We start from the raw sequence: 19,619 nt of genomic DNA on the forward strand, positions 1-19,619 counted from the left end.
ATGCTGGCCTGATGGCCTCCTGGTGATCTTCTAATAGCCGTGAGCTGGTAACGTGGTGAACTTTGGTACCCTCGCTGAACTCGTGATCCCCTGAGGAACCGTTGTTACGGTGGGCTTCTGGTGTTCCGCTCACCTGGAGAACTTTAGTGACCTCTTGGTGACCTCCTGGTGACCCCCTGGTGACCTGGTGACCATGCAGACGGCGGCGGTGCACCGCTCGCACCTGATCCACCCGCCGGGCGCGGGCCGACGGCGCGGACACCACAGGGTATGTTACCGCCTCCCTGCACCCGCCGGGTGCTAGCCGCTCACAGAGCATGTGTGCCAGCGGATGGCCGGATAGATAAACCTCACGCATGGGCGGGCAGTCGGGCTCCATAAGCCGGTAGCGTTTGCAGGTGAAGGGCACGGGCGTGTGGTACATTTGCATGCTGACTGCCCCGCCGTGTGGGGCGGGGTGAGGAAGGGTGGAGATTAGAGAGGAGGTCCAGTGTAGGGCGGATGTGGGATGGGGTAGGGAGTAAGAAGGAGTCTCAGAGTCAGCGTAGCCAGGCTTGACGACGTGAGTTTAAATGTGGCAGTCAGAACGTGAGTGCCGCCCAGGTAACTTTGAATTTGCCGTCCTATCACGTCCCAAATTAGTTTGTCTGCATGATGCAAGAAAAACACTTGGATCGATTGCACGGTGCCGCATGGCCGCGACTACCAAATATCAACTTAGCATGTGACATGTCAGTTTTGATCGCTTGTTTGATATCAAGCATTTAATGGATTACTCATCTACGAAACTGGACACCAATAAACATACCGAAATGACCTAGCTGATGTTAAGCCGGGAAGTCAGCCGGGCCGTCGGCGGTTTCCGGCCGGCGCGCGACGTAGTCCTGGACGTAAGATTCGCTGACGTCTAATTCAGCGACGTACAATAGCGTTCTCTGCCTCGCTGGCACCGATGTGGGTGCCTGTTGTTTACCTACCAGGTCGTCAGTACGAGCGTGTGACCAGCTGATGCAAGAGCACGCGTTGTCGTCAGACGAGGCGGCGTGCGCGATCTGGATTCGAGTGCAGTCAAACGGACTTTAATCGATCTACATCATTCCTGTGGTCGATTCAAAATACTTCTTTTGTATATATTCCACCGCGCACCTTGATTAGCGTAACGGCTTTATATTGTGTGAAAAATAATGTTTCAGAAAACTGAAGGCTTTGCTCACCTGTACTACTTTTTCACTCTGTTCACGTAATGCTAGTATTCCGTACGTTCTGGAACTTTACTGTAGAGATCGTGTCACATTGTGCAGGCCGTCACCTCTATCGACCTTGTCCTTAAAGTCGTTTAAATTTACCTGGTCATTGCTTTTTGACCAGCAAACCGCAAAGTATATTGCTGGGATCCGGCCTGTAACCAGAAAATGCAATAATTTCAGGAGGAAATCGGCAGCCAGGATACAAATGCAACGAAGTAAATTATGATATATATATAGTATATATATATATATATATATATATATATATATATATATATATATATATATAGTACATATACACCAAATTGGCATTATTTATGTCCAGTTGAAATAATCGTAAACAGACATTTTCCCGACCTCCATGACAAACGTCCTAGCTCATCAAGACCTCTCAACTGGATTATATATGCATTCCTCATCCTCAACGGTAAATTACCCGAATCTAATTGCGGCAGCCGGTGGTTTCTTGCAGCGTCCACAGCCTGGACATCATAAGACCTCCGCTGACGTCCTGTGCCGGATAAAGTCAGCCGTCCGGCGCACCCCGGCGCGTGCCCTGACCCTTCCCTTTCCACACTGATCGGCATTTGATTCAGGCGACAGCTCAGGCGTGAGCGATCGCCGTCTCAATAGCCAGCACAGCGTGAGAGCGTGCATCCGCCTGGCTGGCCAACATCCGCGTTCGATACACGGGAACTCGACTCCTGACCTGGGAGACAGGAAGACGGCGGCGTCATTAGGCCCTTGACAAGTGGTGCTCACTGGACCGAGCGGCGGTATTGTCGCGCGCTCGCCGCGCGCCTCTCTCCGACGCTGGTGGCGCTCGCCGCGTGCCTCTCTCCGGCGCTGGTGGCGCTCGGACGCGCACCTCTCTCCGGCGCTGGTGGCGCTCGGCCGCGCACCTCCCTCCGACGCTGGTGGCGCTCGGACGCGCCTCTCTCCGGCGCTGGTGGCGCTCGGATGCGCGCCTCTCTCCGGTGCTGGTAGCGCTCGGACGCGCCTCTCTCCGGCGCTGGTGGCGCTCGGCCGCGCGCCTCCCTCCGACGCTGGTGGCGCTCGGCCGCGCGCCTCCCTCCGACGCTGGTGGCACTCGGATGCGCGCCTCTCTCCGGCGCTGGTGGCGCTCGGATGCGCGCCCCTCTCCGGTGCTGGTAGCGCTCGGACGCGCCTCTCTCCGGCGCTGGTGGCGCTCGGACGCGCACCTCTCTCCGGCGCTGGTGGCGCTCGGCCGCGCGCCTCTCTCCGACGCTGGTGGCGCTCGCCGCGTGCCTCTCTCCGACGCTGGTGGCGCTCGGCCGCGCGCCTCTCTCCGGCGCTGGTGGCGCTCGGACGCGCACCTCTCTCCGGCGCTGGTGGCCCTCGGATGCGTGTCTCCCCGGCGCGGGAGCGCTCTGATATGCCTCAATATAATTGCGTTTGTCGCAGCGGCGGACGCAGCAGCCTTGTCGCGGCAGGTGCAGCGGGTCACCAGGGCCTGTCGTTTGAGAAGTGAAGGGCTTTTAGGGAAGCCGTAATCCCATCTATTTGGATCAGACTGCGCTCGAGGTGCTATTGGGTCACCTTCGACCTTCCCCGAACGTTTTCCTGCAGTGTCTTTCCGCTTGACGTGTACCTGCGCCGGTGGTGCTTATTAGTGCTGGTCTGCACCGAACATGGCTGCGATTTTCATCACGCTCTGGCACACTCATATGAACAGCGGACCGGCTGCGAGCGCGTCCCAGTCAGCACGTTGTTAACCAAGCCCGTTTTTATATCGAACGCCCTAGTCATATTCCGTGCTACCCGCGCTTTGCTGGTCCCTGTCACCGGCCTCTGTCCCATCTGACGTCCACTTGTGACCTCTGCCGCGTCAGTGTCCAGGTCAAACAAGGTCAGGTGAACGTCCGCGTGACGCGACGCCGCTGCCGGCGCGCGGCACACGTGCACCCCATTAGCCGGCCGACTCCACAGCTGCCCGGCGCCGCTCCGCTGGTCGGAGCCGGCCCGCGCCGCCCTGGCCGCCCGGGCCCACCACCGTGCTCCACGCGCTCCGACTTTCGTTGGCCATGTCTCGCCACGCGCCCGTGTCGACGCAGTAGCGTGGAATGGCGTTATTCAGGGTCGCCTCGGGTTTGTCTTTAGTTTTATTCCACGACGTGGATGATGTCCATCGAGATCCTGCTGGTGGACCTCACCAACGCGCGCATCGCACTGGCCCCTGGCCTCCGGCCCGTACGCGCGCACACGCATACGCACGCGCACACGCACGGGCACGCGCCGCTGACGAGTCCACCATCCACCACGGCGGGATCGCCGCAGGGCGCCGTGCCTTCCAGCCCGGCCGCCGAAGCCGCGCGGCTAAAAATAGGGAGGAAGCGGCTGGCCCGGCGCTGCCAAGAACGGCCGCAGTCGTACGTGGCGGCGTGGTGACGCCCGCGGACTCGTGTGCCGCGCTGCCCGCTCAGCGCGGAGCGGCGGGACAGCAGCGTCATGCGCCGCTCCGTCCACCACCGTCTGCTGCGCGCCCGCAAGGTAGGCGACTGGCGGCGGCGGCGGCGGCGACGGCGGCGGCGCCGGCCGTCGGTGTCTTGGCGACGCTCCCGGAGCGCGCTCGTCCCGACGGCCCGAGGCTGACCTTTGTCGTCCTGTTGCTGTCGCTGGCATTCCCTGCCCCCCCCCCCCCCCCTCGGCCCGCGGTGTGACATTCCCCTGGCCACGGTCACTTGTGTGTCAGCCGAGCGGAGCAGCGACGGAGGAGGGGGGCGGGGGGCTTCCCGGCGGGGATCAAAAGCACCCCGTCAGCAACGACCTCGAGGGGTCATAGTGATGATGGATAATGGTCGATCTGGGACTCGAACCAGCTGCATCGGCCGGAAGCTTGACAGCTCGAAAAAAACATTTATTCTAGCAGTGTGCATCAGTTACGGAGAGACCATGACTATAAAAACATGATTTTATGTGAAGTAGATGAGGGAAGACTGTGGCAGCCATGCATTGCGCGATGGATGACATTGATTGACCAGCGAACTATCATGTAATCCTTCAGTATGTTTCAAGGGCATGCGTGAATCAAGCAGGCGGGAAGCTGCTGCATGTGGTAGCACAGCAGAACGCAGGGACATCTTAACCCATGGGAGAAAAATAGGGGCAAGAAATCTCCCCGACAAAAATTCCGGAAGGAAGGTCCTAGCATAACGGTTGTGTGGGGTGTGACCTGGCACATGCCTAGCACTTCAGGGGCTAGAGTCTTGTTTGTTGTTGTTTTGTAGACATATGTCCATTAACTTCGAGGTCTCCCAACGATAAATCATTTATCAACGTAGTGGCCATTTACCAACCTGTACATATACCCATGCACCCGCTGCAATGCAGACTGAGCAGTCTGTTTCGCAACTGTTCACATCAACCGAACAAGCCAGAGCGCTCCCCGTGGCCAAAATCTGCGCGCTTCAGGCAGGGGTGTGCGACCAGCGGCGTCGCGTCTCCCTGCGCCGCCCGCAGACGACGCCATCCGGCCGGCCGGCCGTCGGCGGGTCGGCGTCCCCTGGCGGCGCCGCCTCCGATGCAGGAATTTCGGAAATGCGAGCCGGGCGGCGGCACGGCGCTTGTCTGGAGCACGGCCAGCACCGCGGCCGGCGGCGTGGCGGCGCCGTGCGCGCCCGAGCCACGGCCGTGCGTGCCCGAGCGACGGCGTGCGCGCCCGAGCGACGGCCGTGCGCGCCCGAGCGACGGCCGCGCGTGCCCGAGCGACGGCCGTGCGCGCCCGTGCGACGGCCGTGCGCGCCCGAGCCACGGCCGTGCGTGCCCGAGCCACGGCCGTGCGTGCCGCGACGGCGCGCGCCGAGCGACGGCCGTGCGCGCCCGAGCGACGGCCGCGCGTTGCCCGAGCGACGGCCGTGCGCGCCCGAGCCACTGCCGTGCGCGCCCGAGCCACGGCCGTGCGCGCCCGAGCCACGGCCGTGCGTGCCCGAGCGACGGCGTGCGCGCCCGAGCCACGGCCGTGCGCGCCCGAGCGACGGCCGCGCGTGCCCGAGCGACGGCGTGCGCGCTCGAGCGACGCGCCCGAGCGACGGCCGTGCGTGCCCGAGCGACGGCCGTGCGCGCCCGAGCGACGGCGTGCGTGCCCGAGCGACGGCCGTGCGCACCCGGGCGACGGCCGTGCGTGCCCGAGCGACGGCGTGCGCGCCCGAGCGACGGCCGTGCGCGCCCGGGCGACGGCCGTGCGTGCCCGAGCGACGGCCGTGCGTGCCCGAGGGGTTCTCTCGTGTCGCGCTGGATGCAAAGACCGGGGAGGTCGACGAGGGCCGGAATCGCCGGATGCAGAGATGAGCGTTGTGTCGCGGGAGTGATGTATGTGGTGGTGGGACCCGCGACGCGTTTGGAACAGACTGGGTGGTGCTTGTGCATCACTCAGGTTGGGAGCTGCGGTGCATTTCGCACGAGTCTCGCCGAGACATGCAATGTTGGCTGTAACTAATTGCGTTTCCAAGACCCAAAAATGTCGTCGTTACAGAAAGCCTGTGCGCTGAAATATTGCATATCCGTGCATTGCATCACTGTAGCATATTTTGGCATATGTTGCGAACCATATTTCAACGTATTTGACAAGCCATCAGCTACTCAACACAAACGATCACTCAGGTTGACAAATAGCAGAATATGGTACCTTGCCTCGTGACAGGGCCTACTTATCTGTTAAACAATAACAGTATCGCATGGGTTGTATCGCATGTGTATTATCGCGTGTTTAGTATCGCATGTGTGTGTTTAGTATCGCATCTCATATGTCACATGTCCAAATTATCGTTCCAAACAGTTCCAGCTTACGACAATGCATATTTGTGCTGTTACACGCTCACAACGCTTTTTAGCGCTTCAACCAAAGCTATTTCAAGTCATCCTTCAGTTGTGAAGATCTCCAGTTGGCGCAGTTCTCAGTTATCATAAATAAAGCCTTTCCGGCACGATTTCCAAAACAAGACTTACGGAGAGGAGGCAGGAGCAACATTCCGTTTCTCTGTCACTCCGCCACGAGCGAAGCAGCAGCAAGGAGGGCAGACACATCACGTTTTTGGGTGCTGAGTTCGAAAGAGGGAAAGGTAAAAAGCATCCACTTTTGACCAAGCCCAGTGCCCAGCAGTCAATGACGGTGTTTGACACTGATTTACATTTCCCTCGCTTACCGAGGCAAGAGCCACGTCTAGATGAGACAGACGCAGTCAAGGAAAATACGTCACTCCAAAACATCTATCCAAAACTACCCATCCTTTCTGTAGTGTGCTGTCCGACCCATGCCCCAATATGTCGCGAGCTTGGAGAGAGGCGGCTGCCACTTCCCCTCCTCCCACTCCACACCTGGCGCAGGTATTCTGCCGAATTCTGGACTGCGCAGGGCGGTGGGTGTTTCCGCTACACCTGAGGGCCCAGCCCGGTCCTCCCTCGATAGATCGAGCAGGGACTGAGTGACTCCGCACCACACCTGGGGGGGGGGGGGGGGGGAGGCGGGCGCTGGCAACGTGGCGCCGGCGCCGCGCCGGCCCGGGTCGTGGATACATTACACGCGGCACCGGATCGATCGGGGACGGCGGCGGCGGCAGCGGCGGCAGTGCGCGCCGGCGGGGTGTGGCGAGTGGCGCACCGCCAGCGTCGGTCATGCGCCCCGCCGCCGCCGCCGACCATGATGGGGTACAACCACGGCTACAACAAGCTGTTCGCTCAGGTGGGTGATGCTGCCGGTCGGCGTGCGGTCCGTGGACTGCTCGAAACTGGTGGGTGAAGGTGGGCGGACAATGGGCGAAGGGGGGGGGGATGAGGAGACGTCGTGCTGCCGCCGTGGCCGAAGTGGAACAAGTGGACGTGAAGGTGAAGTATCGGCGTGCGGTGTGAGCTCTGTGCAGTGTGGGTTTTCGAGCCTGAGCGAATGGTGGTGTCAGCTGTCGTTTCTCCAGCCGGTGTCCGGAAGGGAAAGACTCCCGCATGTTTGGTCAGTGCTCTGCGAGCGTTGTTGTTGTCTGCTGCTTTGCTGGCACGCGGACCATCATGGGCCAGTGCAATGACTGAGGCCGCCAGAGCGGCTGGAAATGGCGGCGCGCATGGAATGCTTAGGGGATGTCCATGGGCTTCGACCCATGGTGCCTTGGCCGTAGTAGAAAGTTACAAGCAGGTGCTTACTGGCTGTTGGAAAAGTCTCCAGTTGCTCGTGTCAACATGATTCTTTATTCTGCGTACCTGACGGATATATAGTCACTGTCTTGGTGAAATTCGCTTCTTGGAAACCGTAGGTCATGCATGTTCTTGAGACTTTTGTTTTTATTAAAGCTGTCTCATTTTCCTGGTATATACGTTTATCTGAGAAACTGAGTACGAACATCCGCAGGTCGTGCAGTTTGTCCCAGAAATTCAGCCTGTGCTGTATGGTCCACTGGACTGACGTGAAAACTTATGTAACTTCGAGATAGGCTTCAGTCTTAGACCTTTCGCCTGACAGCATTAGAGCAAAATCTGAACATCGAACGAATGCATAATCCAAGGGAACCATGCTGTTTCGCGTTGCCGCACGTTAACATTCTTGTCAAACCGCATTTCTACTCACATTTGCATCCTTGCACTGGCATTTGCAGCATACAGATTTTCTTCACGCGCATGCGCGCACAATGAGCGTGCTATGAATACTCGGTCTGTTCATTTCAGCCGAGAACAATTGCCGCTCGAACAACCTTAACGTGCTCAGTGCACTGGAAGCCCCCCGTCAGAGCCAACCCATTGCGCTTTGAGCGCCGGGCAAAGGCCGCACTCATGCCTTTAAACACATTCCACGGATCGCGAGGCGCGGCCGACACCGCTTTTGCAATGTCCAGTTAGCAGGAGTATTTGCGCGATGCACGCATTTTGGCGGGTCCCTTGGTTCTGGCGCGGTGCCAGGGCCAGGGGAACCGACCAGTCATGGTAACAGTGGCAGTGCTTGTCAGAACTGCTACCTCGGGTACCGCCAGCCCGCAAGTCAAGTTCGCTGTGGTGCTTGCTATTTGTTTACATATATATATATATATATATATATATATATATATATATATATATATATATGTGTGTGTGTGTGTGTGTGTGTGTATGTGTGTGTGTGTGTGTGTGTGTGTGTGTGTGTGTGTGTGTGTGTGTGTGTGTGTGTGTGTGTGTGTGTGTGTGTGTGTGTGTTTGTGTGTGTGTGTGTGTGTGTGTGTGGGTGTGTGTGTGGTGTGTGTGTGTGTGTGGTACATACATATTTAAACGTATCCTGACCGTGTTTTAACCGGTGCCGCCGTAGTTCCAAGACTTGTCGCGAAGACGATTTTTATTGTTTATAAAGGCTATATAAAGGCTCGTCCTGACTATGGTCCTTGTTGTTAACTTTATGCGGCGTTTTTAAAGAATGCACAGATGCGCGGCGCTTTGCTGTCGGCGTTCTTTGCCCGAGCTGGAGTGTCACGGCGAGGGCAGTTCCGTGGCCTGGGTCTGGGTCTGGCCTGCCGAGGGCAGTTCCGTGGTCTGGGTCTGGGTCTGGCCTGCCGAGGGCAGTTCCGTGGTCTGGTTGGTCTGGCCTGCCGAGGGCAGTTCCGTGGCCTGGGTTCTGGGCCTGCCGAGGGCAGTTCCGTGGCCTGGGTCTGGGTCTGGCCTGCCGAGGGCAGTTCCGTGGTCTGGGTCTGGGTCTGGCCTGCCGAGGGCAGTTCCGTGGTCTGGGTCTGGGTCTGGCCTGCCGAGGGCAGTTCCGTGGCCTGGGTCTGGGTCTGGCCTGCCGAGGGCAGTTCCGTGGTCTGGGTCTGGCCTGCCGAGGGCAGTTCCGTGGCCTGGGTCTGGCCTGCCGTTTGATCGGGGAATTGTTGTTGGCTCCGTCGAGCGGACAGAAAGTAGACCCTTTGTCATGAGCTTCGGCCCGTCCTGGTGCCATTTGGCACAGGACGCGGTGCCCGCGCCAGATCCTGGTCCTTCTCGCCAGCCGAGACGGTGACTAATCCATTCACTCCGACGGCACATTTTAGACAAACACTTTGTTTCCGATCGCGCCGCGCGCTGTAGTAAAATCAGGAGAGCTTGCTGTCCTTGTCGCGTGTTCATGTGTGACGATTGGAGCGATTTGCCGTTTTTGCCCCAGCATCAGTGTTTGTTCAGTGATTGCAGCCACCTTCGGCCACCGCGCTATAGGTGCTGCCAACTCAGCTACACCGCCATCACTCCTTGTTTCCACCAAAGCATCTGTCGAAGTGAGGCTGTATTGCTGCGTCGTTGTTCGTGCACTACGAACGATGTCGCCGTTGCTGGTTTCTGCAGTTTGACCTTTGCAGCCTGTGTGTCCGTGAGGGCACTGCCGGTGCGTGATTGTGCGGGACAGAGAGCTTAACAGCTTTTCGCTGGCACTGTCTGTCACCAGGTTAACCCAGCGCCAGCCCGGCTGCGAGAACAGCCCCAAACCCATCCTGTGTCGTGGGGAGGAGGGATTGGGAAAGATAGAGTGAAGGGAGAAGGAGAGAGGGGGGAGAGAGAGAAGTAGTTCGGCAGGAGAGAGCGGATAAACGGGAGGGAAGTCAGTGAGCGTAAAAGGAGATAGTGAAATAATAAATGCCCTGGATAGCTGGAGGTGCCTCTAACCGGACCTGTCTGCCTGGCAGGGCTCGGCTGACTCCAACTACTCGCACCCGTCGTCCGACCTCTCGCTGGACGAGGAGAGGGAGAACCTGCGCCGGGAGACGGAGCGGCAGGCGCTGGCACAGCTTGAGAAGGCCAGGGTGAGTGCCCCCCCCCCCCCCCATTTGGGAGTAGGGTGTAACCCTTTATTGAGCTAGAAACGCGAAACAAATGCGTGGCTTGTTTCGTCATGACCGAAAGTCAGCAGGATTCGGCTACAGAATTTGACTGTGTTTTTAAAATTCTAGTAGAATTTGCAGCAACACCCCACCGTACCGCAACGCTCTCCAGAACCTCTTCTTCCTTCCCTTGTTATGCTTCCTCTACGCCCCATCACTCCCTCGTTGGAAGACGGAGCGTCGGAAGTCACGAAAAGCGGGGAGGCGGGACCCCATGCGCGTCGATGTCGCCTGCCACGCTTCCAGGCATACACAGCGCACCAACGATCTGGTGTGCTCGGTTCAAGGATGATTTTTCCTCAACTCGGCCAGACGCTCTGTTTCACTCTCAGAATTGGACATGTTGCGTTACGACATGGTACACAATTTGCTTGTGGCAATTTTGCATTGTGACGTGGTGTACCGTCAACAGCTATCTGTCCTGGCTAGGATGTAGTTTTACTGCACTCCGCTCACCGTAGTTATGGAAATGAATGTTACGGTTAAATTTCAGCATTGGTTGCATCAAACTTACCGAGAAAAACTGACGGAAATTTCCAACTAGGGTGCCCTCGGGTTACCTAGGCGTCACACCCGACGTTTCGAGTGACCTGCACTTGATGTCCCACACTGCCATCGCGGGAAGGGAGGGTGTGCGCGTGTCACGACTCTGACAGTTCGCTGACCCGCCATGAGTTCCGTGATTGCTGCGTGAGTTCGCCAGCTGTTCGGGACGCTCGACCGTCCGCAGGGGCGAAAAACAGCCCCGTAATGAATATTGCTGTTCTATCAGACGGATTGCGCTGGCGGGGCTCCCGGTCTGGCAGCCAGTAACGGCTGGGATCAGCTGTTAAATGTAAATGAGCTGTTTCAATGCCCTGGCATTGAAAGGCCAGGGCGTTGAAACAAATCTGAGTGCGGTCGGTCAGCAGGCCAAGACAATTTGTTAAAAAAGCATTTGCGCACAATTTTTAGCCTGATGGAGTCGTGAAACTTGTATGTCGTTGCTCGTAGCTTAAATATTAACTTGTCTCATTTTGGCAATCACTTTTGCTCCAGCAAATTGGTGCAAATAATAATGCAAATTGGTAATAATAAATGATGGCAATGACTACAAGGTCATATTCGCCAGTTGAGCTCAGGGGCGCAGCCAGAGCCTTGGTAAGCGGGGAGCATAGGGTTGATAAAGAACTCCTGATTGTGAAGCGGTCCCCCCCGCCGGAAAAAAATCACCAGATTTGTCCCACTTGATTTCGAACGGGCACGACTTTGCCACATTGCCTACTGCTTTATGTCCGTCGAGCTTGGTCGTGGAGGTGCCATGATCAAGTTTCATGGCACCTTTACGTGTGACACTTAGCGATAAAGACGTAAGCATCTTCGAAGTAAATACACGTATTGGCAGCGTGCCAATGCTCGCCACCACGATCCGGTCGTCTCTGCTCCGCCGACCCTCGCACCCTGGCGGCCGGCGGCGGAAGCTCGCTGCTGTCGGTGCGTGAGCGGTCGCTCTGCGTGCCGAAACCGATACAGCGTCTTGACGGCGAAGACATCGGCCGGCGGCTGTGACGGGAACCGGCAGCCTGCCAGATGGACCGGCCACATGGGCTGCGTGCCGGCGCCCGGCCGGGGTCGATAGAGCGGCCGTGGGCCACTGCCAGCGCCATCAGCGCGCATGCCGTCGGATGATAACGCACGGACGCGGAACTTTCTCAAAGTTTGATCTTCGCACGTTGGTGAGGTCGTGATGGCTGGATGCTTTGGTGTGTTTCTGGTACTGTGCACAAAAGAAAGGATAGTTGAAAACCATACACTACCTTCCTCAAAGCGCGCAAATAGTTTATTTCTAAGTTCCATGTTTGTCCTTGTTTAAGCGCTGACCTTCTGGGCCGGTGTGGCTTTCCATGGCTCAGTAAGATGCGGGGGCCGTGAGAGGCGATATTTTCCAGCTCAATAAAAGCACCAAGCTAAATGTAGCACTTCATGAAAAAAGTGCGTGCTCTGATGAGAAAATCTGGTCTCCAGGCTGCCAACATTTGGGGAAATTTAACGTACCGCCTATGATGGCGCTTGTAAAAAACGTAAAATGTCCCGATCCTCTTATTCTGCGACATCACTCGTCGGCTCAAATAATTGCGTGGCCATCTGTATGGAAATAGGTCATAAACGCCTTTTTTAAATCACAATTTTTAGAACCACACCTATTTTCTAGTCCCGCCATCGTTCGAATGTGCTTAAAGACGGCCAAAACGGACTTACTCGGATCGTATGGTTTTTTCCCGTTTTATCCTATAGCTCGGTAGCCAGTGGGTAATGTCGCAAATATAATGACAGAGCATGGGCCAACGTACCGTCTGCAGTTAAAATGACCAGCGTGAGTTTGTGCGACGTACGGGTGCTCCAATAATCGTCGAGTAGGCCGTGAATGTTAATATTTAAAAAACGAAGAAAAAACGGCACCGGATGCAACACGCTGTTGGGCAAAAAACGGCGCCAGGCACAACACGCCGTTCTATTGGGCAAAACAACTCTGGCTGGGAAACTTTAGCCAGCATTGTGGCAAAATTGACCTCGCCGCATGCACAGATTCAGTGTTCATACTTACCACCTGTTTGTTGGTCACAATGTCCCCTGTCCCGTGAATACATTAACTTTACCTATTGGGATACAATGTCACATTTTCACGTCGTCAAAATGCCACCAGTCAATCGCTCAGTCGCCGCCGGCGGGAAGTTCAAATAAAAGACGAAACCTGCGCACGCTGTGTATTGCAGGCGCCCGGCAGCCGTCACTCATTCATATATCCACTGCGGCGAGAAAGGTTAGCTGAGTGTCGATCAAACCCGAAACCACTATCATCATCCGAACTCCTTATTCAGAGAAATGTCAGAGAAACCACGCGTATCGAAGGAAGAATGGTTTGCATCGGGCATGGTAAGATAATCCAAGAAATGCGGTAATTTTTCAGCGAAGCTCACTGCTACGTTAAAATATTACTCCCAGCGGGCCTTCGCGTACTGTGTTTTGTACTCAATAAGGAGTCCGACAACACAGAAGCATTGCAGTAGCATTGAAAAGCTACGGTGGAAAACTTATTTAGATCTCGCATTTGCAGTGGCAGCAAGTGGGGTTTTCTTGAACTGTTGAATTGTGCAACAACGCTCCAACTACAGTGGAAATCTGGAGAGCAGAATTTGGAAGCTGGGCAATAGCTTATTTTGTCTTAGTAAGCAGAGCGTAAGCCCATTACAAAATAATGTCTCAAATGATGTTTCAGAATCATTTATTTTTACTGCTTTGGTGTGCCTGATCAGCTTTCACGCACGACTAGGTGGTGTGAAATCAGTGAGAGCTAAGGCAACGTTTATGTTTGCTTCGAATTAATGTCATCTCTATGGATTTACGGCTACTTCCTGAAACAGATAAAATGAGGTCCCTCTGGCATTTGGAACAGCGCCTTGCAGCAAGCAAACACATGCAAAGATGCACGCGAACTCATTGAAAGAGGGCAGAGAGGGGTGGGTTGTCACTCACCCTTTCTCGGCAAGGTTGTGAGCGATTCAACCCATGATGCCGCATGTAAAGCTGGCATATAGATGAAGTTTTTTTTCCATGACCCACCTACGCCCCTTGTAGTCGGCATATCCCACCCAGCATATCACATAAATACATGCAACAATGATGCACAATGAATGATGATGTACAATAATGCAAACACAAATTATTCATAGGAGCCCCTTCGCTTAGCGAAGCAAGTCCGCAAGTGCTTGTACGTCGCTTCTCGGCTTTGGAGTCGTTCTTTTTCGGATGGAACCCATCCGTAAGTTTCTTTTCATCGAACTTTCACCACTTATGTTCTGAGTTAATTCTGAGTATTCTGAGTTAATGGCGTTGCTGGTTTATAATGTCCACGTGCTGTACTACGTCACACAGTCCAAGGATTCGAGGTAGCAGCGTCAAGGTACAAACAAAAAGAGCGTCAGTCAGAAAGAAGTAGACGGCTGAGTGTAGTTCAGTCATGCTGTGCCATGTCCGTTCATGAGGCATGTGGGACCGCTGAAGATGACATTATGTACTTGTCCATTGCTTGCTCGAGGAACAATTAAGCTACTCCGCTATTAGGTCATTTCTTTGTCTCCCCTCGCAAAAGTAACGTAATGTTAAGAAGTGATTGTATGTACCGATGTGTTGCACTGACTGTAAAAGAGTTGAAAATGGAATAATGCAACCAATAATGAGACATTATTTTACTTCCGCTTAAGGGAAATTACACAACGGGTACAATGGGACGGTGGATCAATTATAGTCACGCAGTGTCAGATGCCAAAGTGAACTGGTATGACGGTGTGACATGCAAAAATTTCCAAGCCCAGGGGTCCAACTCTGATGGAACTGAAATATATGTTGCTTAATTTAGAGCGCTACGTAATAATATGACCATATCATTAGCAGAATTTGAACTGAACTTTTATCTTTTCGCTTCCGCTGTCAGGCTCTGTCGGAATATTCCACCCGTGGCTATTAATGAATATCCCTCACATGTTTCACGCATCTTCCCCTGCCCAGTCCTTAAAATAGATTATATAAGCCTACTAATGCACTTCCTTATATTGCGATTTTTGTAAATAGGCATCAGGCTTTGTTCTATTTCTTCAAGGCTTCAATTATTTTGTTTTTTGGAAAGCTCGCTGAAACATTTGAAAGCCCTAACTAGCTGCCATAACATGCAGAAATGATTGCGTCCATGTCATTCTTTCGTGCATGTTGCCTTTCCGTCGGTCATCGTTTGCCGACACCGCCCTTTGGCTCGTGACTTGGCTCGCTACTTTGGCTCGCGACATTGGCTGGTGACTCCGGCTCGTGACTTTGGCTCGTGACTTCGCCAGGCCTGTCATGACGTGATCACGGATCTGACACGAACTCCTCGGGCCGCAGACAAAGCCGGTAGCGTTCGCCGTGAGGACGAATGTCGCGTACGATGGCGGTCTGGACGATGACTCTCCCGTCCACGGGTCGGCCATCTCCTTCGACGTCAAGGACTTCCTCCACATCAAGGTGCGTTGTATACCTCTCCAGCTGCCTGGTTTCCTTCGCTGATCGTCAGTTGCATTTTGGTGCTTTGGTTTATGGGTTGATGGGGTTGGTGTTACACTGGGTACCGTTGACGTGCAAACTAGTCATGAAATTGCAAGCGCAATAGAGCGGGTGGGCACTGCCCCTTCCCCGGGACAGCTGCAGTAGGTGATTATGGTGGCTTCGTTTGAGAAGCATGTACAACAACTGAGCACGCCTAACACGTCGTAGCAAATACAACTGAACGCCTCTCTCTCCTTCAAGGCGATGAAAACGAGCAATCACCGTCATTGTGCATCCCTCAGAGCGAGCTCAGCATATCACATTTAACTTTTCCTTGGAGACAAGCATGACAGCTGACTGCTGACGCTGTCCATTCCTTTAAGGCTAAGTGTGACATTTCGCCACTGTCCGTTCCCGTAAGACAGCTTACGAACAGCTGACCACCGTACCCCCTCTCTCAAGGCTTTCGCAACTGATCACTACCCATTACCCTCTTCCCAACAAGACAAGGACAGCGACTGATACATGCGCCTCCTCTCAGGATCACTGTAGCGTCTCGTTGATTGTGCTACGGCCCCTGGCATGAACTAAGCCGACAACCCACCGCTCCTCCCCTCAGGAGAAGTACGACAACAACTGGTGGATCGGCCGGCTGGTCAGGGAGGGCGCCGAGGTGGGCTTCATCCCCTCGCCGGCCAAGCTGGAGACGCTGCGGATGCAGCAGGCGGGCAACCCTCGCCTCCACGTCAAGCCGCCCGCGGCCGGCAACATGGGCGGTCTCAACGACGTGTTGTCAAACAGTAAGGACTGGACGGCATGGGAGCTGACGTCGAGCAGGGTTACGAGCGGTAACGCCTTCATGTCGATGTTGGACACTTGTTAAACGCTCTTGGGCACACTGGGGGCCGTACGTGTGGCGTGGTGTAAGTAAACACGGTTGCCGTGCTCTGGTTTGCTATCAGGGAAGACATATGGGCTCATCGAATGTAGGCATTGAACACTCGCCCTTTTCTCTGCAACTCCGAGTGGGTATTGGCTAGTCAACAGCCGGCGGGGCGGCACTAAGAATGCAAGACAGCAACTTAGTTTGTAGGTTGCAGGTGTCAGACATGTTGACGTCACGGGTCAAGGGACACTGTCTCGAATGTTGGGGAAGACAGATATTTTGGCTTCAGGTGAGCCTCACTGACGTTCCAGCAGTTGTTAGTGAAAGTAAGGAAAATGATCAGAAGGGGAAACGCAATTAGATTCAGCGCGAAATACCCACGCCGCAGACAGCGGCCATGCCCTTCGGACCACACCGCGTGCGACGAGCGTGGCGTTGTTACCAGCCGCGCCGCCGCCTGACATCGGCGCCACTGTCGCGGCAGGTCTGGATGTAGACCAGAACGGCATGGAGCCGGCCGTTGGCGAAGATTCCGACTCGGCAGGAAAGGGCAAACCCAATCTCACCACCCCGCCGGCCAGAGAAAAGCGAAAACCGTTTTTCAAGAAACAGGCGAGTGAAGTATGTGTCGTTCTATTATTTTTCTTTGAAAGTAAGTCATGTGCTTCCGTCGATTCTTGGAATGATGACCAAATATGTGACAGGTTTTTATCGATTGCAACGGCAATTATGCATGGAATACCGAAAAGCGCGACTCTTGGACAAACACTCAACGATGCCGTTGCAGCGGTGTTCGGCACCGTTAGTTAATATCAAAAGCCGGCAGATCTGTCTGCACAGACGCAGGTCGCCTTTTTGAAATATGACCGTCTTAAATCGAAAACTGATGCAACCATGTTTGACGAAAGAAATCTTAAAGTTTGCTGCCCGTTTCCTGTCAGGCTCCAGAAGTAAACCGTCTGGTCGTTGATTTCCCTTGAGCCTATCGACTGAGGCACATCAGTTTACATATGGATGTTTTACGTGTGTAGACTTGTGCTGGCTGTGTATGACACGGTATCACTGGCCTTGATCTGTTTATTTAGTGGGACGACTGTCTGGTATTGCTCAGCCCCTGCTACCGCAGCGATCGTATCGAGCGCACGTTTGGTCCCTGAAGCCATAGCAATGCCATCGTGGTAGGCCGGATTGTTTACCCGAAAGTGCCACTTCATGTTTTTAATGGCACCCGCGGAACGAGCTGGTCGCCGAGACCGTGTTCTGTATTGTAATGCTGCATGCATCTGTATCGGTATAAATGTTTTTTTGTTGGCGCATGAGAGGAAACTTTGGCATCACTGGTACCATGCGTTCGTTACCAGCTCAAACTGGAAACATATGGAGTAAATCGCCTCAGTGGTGAAAAAGTTCATTAGCATGGGACGTGCAGCTCAAATTCAAAACTCACGTCAACTCAGAACTCATGCAATCTGACATTTGTGTTAAAACAACTGCTGTATGCTGCATATAGCATGCAGCGTACGACAGTAAAAATGTGCTGTGCACATACTGTACTCATCCATCTCAGCATATGATCACCTACTTTGCCAAAGCGTGGTTGACCTGGGACGAACACAACAGGCCGTGTGCCGCCCCCCTGGTGCCTGTATGCTGCGTGGCCATGCCTGGTTCGGAGCGGCTGGCGGCCGGTGAGCGCGGGTCTGCACTGAAGGCCGTCCTCGTGTGTCCACAGGAGAACCCGGCCCCATACGATGTTGTGCCTTCTATGCGACCGCTCGTGCTCGTGGGGCCCAGTTTGAAAGGATATGAGGTCACCGATATGATGCAGAAAGCCGTCTTCGATTTCCTTAAAAACAAATTTGAGGGGAGGTGAGTAGTTTGTGTGAAGCCCAACAACGTTATATTCGCTAGTTTCGTGTTTGTTTTGTGCCCTTGATTTTATCAGACAACATTTTGATGCTCGTCATTTTCTTGTTTCAACGAGCGCACATGCTATTGCGCATTACCTTACTCGCTCGTGTTTGCCACCTGGCGGTAAGCACTGAAACTCCTAAGCAGTTAATATATGTATATATATATATATATATATATATATATATATATATATATATATATGTATGTATATATATATACATAATGCCGAATATATATATATATATATATATATATATATATATATATATCACCAATAGTAGCGCCGTGACTCACGACACGCCCTGGGCCCCAGGATAATCATCACCCGCGTCACTGCCGACATATCTATGGCCAAGCGGAACTTGCTCAACAACCCGTCAAAGCGTGCGATCCTAGAGCGCACCAGTCCGCGCTCGGCCTGCGTCAGTGAGGTGCTCGCCGAGATCGAGAGGATATTCGAGTACGCTCGAACGCTGCAGGTAAGGGTGGCAGGCCGCCGCAGCAGGGGCGTCACCAGGGTTTGGCGTCAGGGGGCCGCCGATTAGCGCGGGTGAGAGAAGCGGCGGGGCAGGGGACAGTCGACGCTCTGCGGGTAAAACCGCTTATTTCGGTGCCAAGCTTTTGGGGTGTTGGGTCAGCGGCTGACTGATCCGTGTGTTCACTGCCCGCACCCCCCCCCCCCCCTCCATAGACTGGGGACGCCCCTTTTGTCCTACATTGCAATCTACCTAAGCCGGTGAAGGGAGACCAGTTGGCGGGACCGAGACTGATGGCCAATGCCATTGGCACCCGAAGTCCGCCAACTGCAACAAAAAGCCGCTGTGAGTGCGAAGCGCTGCTGTAATTACGTCCTTCAAAGGGGAGTCGGAGGACACTGAAAGTCATTCGGTCATCAATCAATCGGCCGTCTTTTATTGCCAAATCCGTGATGTGCCTGCAGAGATGAGCACGGCACGAATTGTGCCGAGTATGCTTATCTGGCTGTTTTACGACGTGGTGTGCGGAATCGGCGAACGCCGGCTCGTTTCTTCGGATAGGATGTTGTTATGGGCGCTGCGTGACCTACAGCAGTCGATGCGCCCCAAAACCGCAAATCATCATCACCATCATCGGATAGGATGTTCTCCGCGGCTTGCTTGGTGGGCCCGAATCAAAGCATGCTTCAAAACCCCGAAACATTTGTGCACTCAATCATGAAACGAAACTGACGGCTGTCACGTACGTAGGATGTGAGTGGGCCGTGAGCATCTGTGACTTTCAGTCGTGTTGCGTAGGTTCACAAGTCTTTGTTGACCCTGTGTTTCAGCTTGTGGTTCTTGATTGTGATACTATCAACCATCCGTCGCAGCTAGCGAAAACTTCACTAGCTCCCATACTGTGCTACATCAAAATATCCTCGCCAAAGGTGAGTGAGCTCATGTCTATAAAGTTTCCCGGTGATTTTCACCATCCAACATCACTGAAATGTAAATGCTTAATATTTTTGCTCACGCATTCGGAGACACCCACCAGGGAAACCAACCTACTAACCTCATTTAAGACAAAAAAAAAAGACCAAGACTGTCCAAACCGTTCATTAAGACTAAGACCGCTCTCGCTGATCATTAAGACTAAGACCGTTTAGTCTAAGCGAGGAAATTCTGAGCGAAAACACGCGTCTTGCACGAGGTCGAGCTGTTTTACGAACCGTCCAATCAGGCGGGG

General features: G+C 54.4%; 1 protein-coding gene across 5 annotated transcripts in view; it reads left to right on the plus strand.

The window, feature by feature from the left end:
• The window catches only part of LOC119105780 (voltage-dependent L-type calcium channel subunit beta-2), a gene marked incomplete at its 3' end in the record, with an annotated part of 36,565 nt that extends 17,245 nt beyond the window's left edge, over positions 1-19,320 (plus strand). For 2 of the 5 annotated variants that reach the window (XM_037229292.1, XM_037229289.1), the window contains 7 exon segments: positions 9,866-9,982; positions 14,975-15,094; positions 15,735-15,915; positions 16,486-16,622; positions 17,734-17,870; positions 18,229-18,394; positions 19,222-19,320. In XM_037229292.1, the coding sequence (XP_037085187.1) occupies positions 9,866-9,982; positions 14,975-15,094; positions 15,735-15,915; positions 16,486-16,622; positions 17,734-17,870; positions 18,229-18,394; positions 19,222-19,320 (957 nt within the window). 5 annotated transcript variants of the gene reach the window in all.
• Between the last annotated feature and the right edge of the window lie 299 nt (positions 19,321-19,619).

The sequence above is a fragment of the Pollicipes pollicipes genome, unplaced genomic scaffold, assembly GCF_011947565.3.
Source record: "Pollicipes pollicipes isolate AB1234 unplaced genomic scaffold, Ppol_2.1 Scaffold_6138;HRSCAF=7277_pilon_pilon_pilon, whole genome shotgun sequence".
NCBI lineage: Eukaryota > Metazoa > Arthropoda > Thecostraca > Pollicipedomorpha > Pollicipedidae > Pollicipes > Pollicipes pollicipes.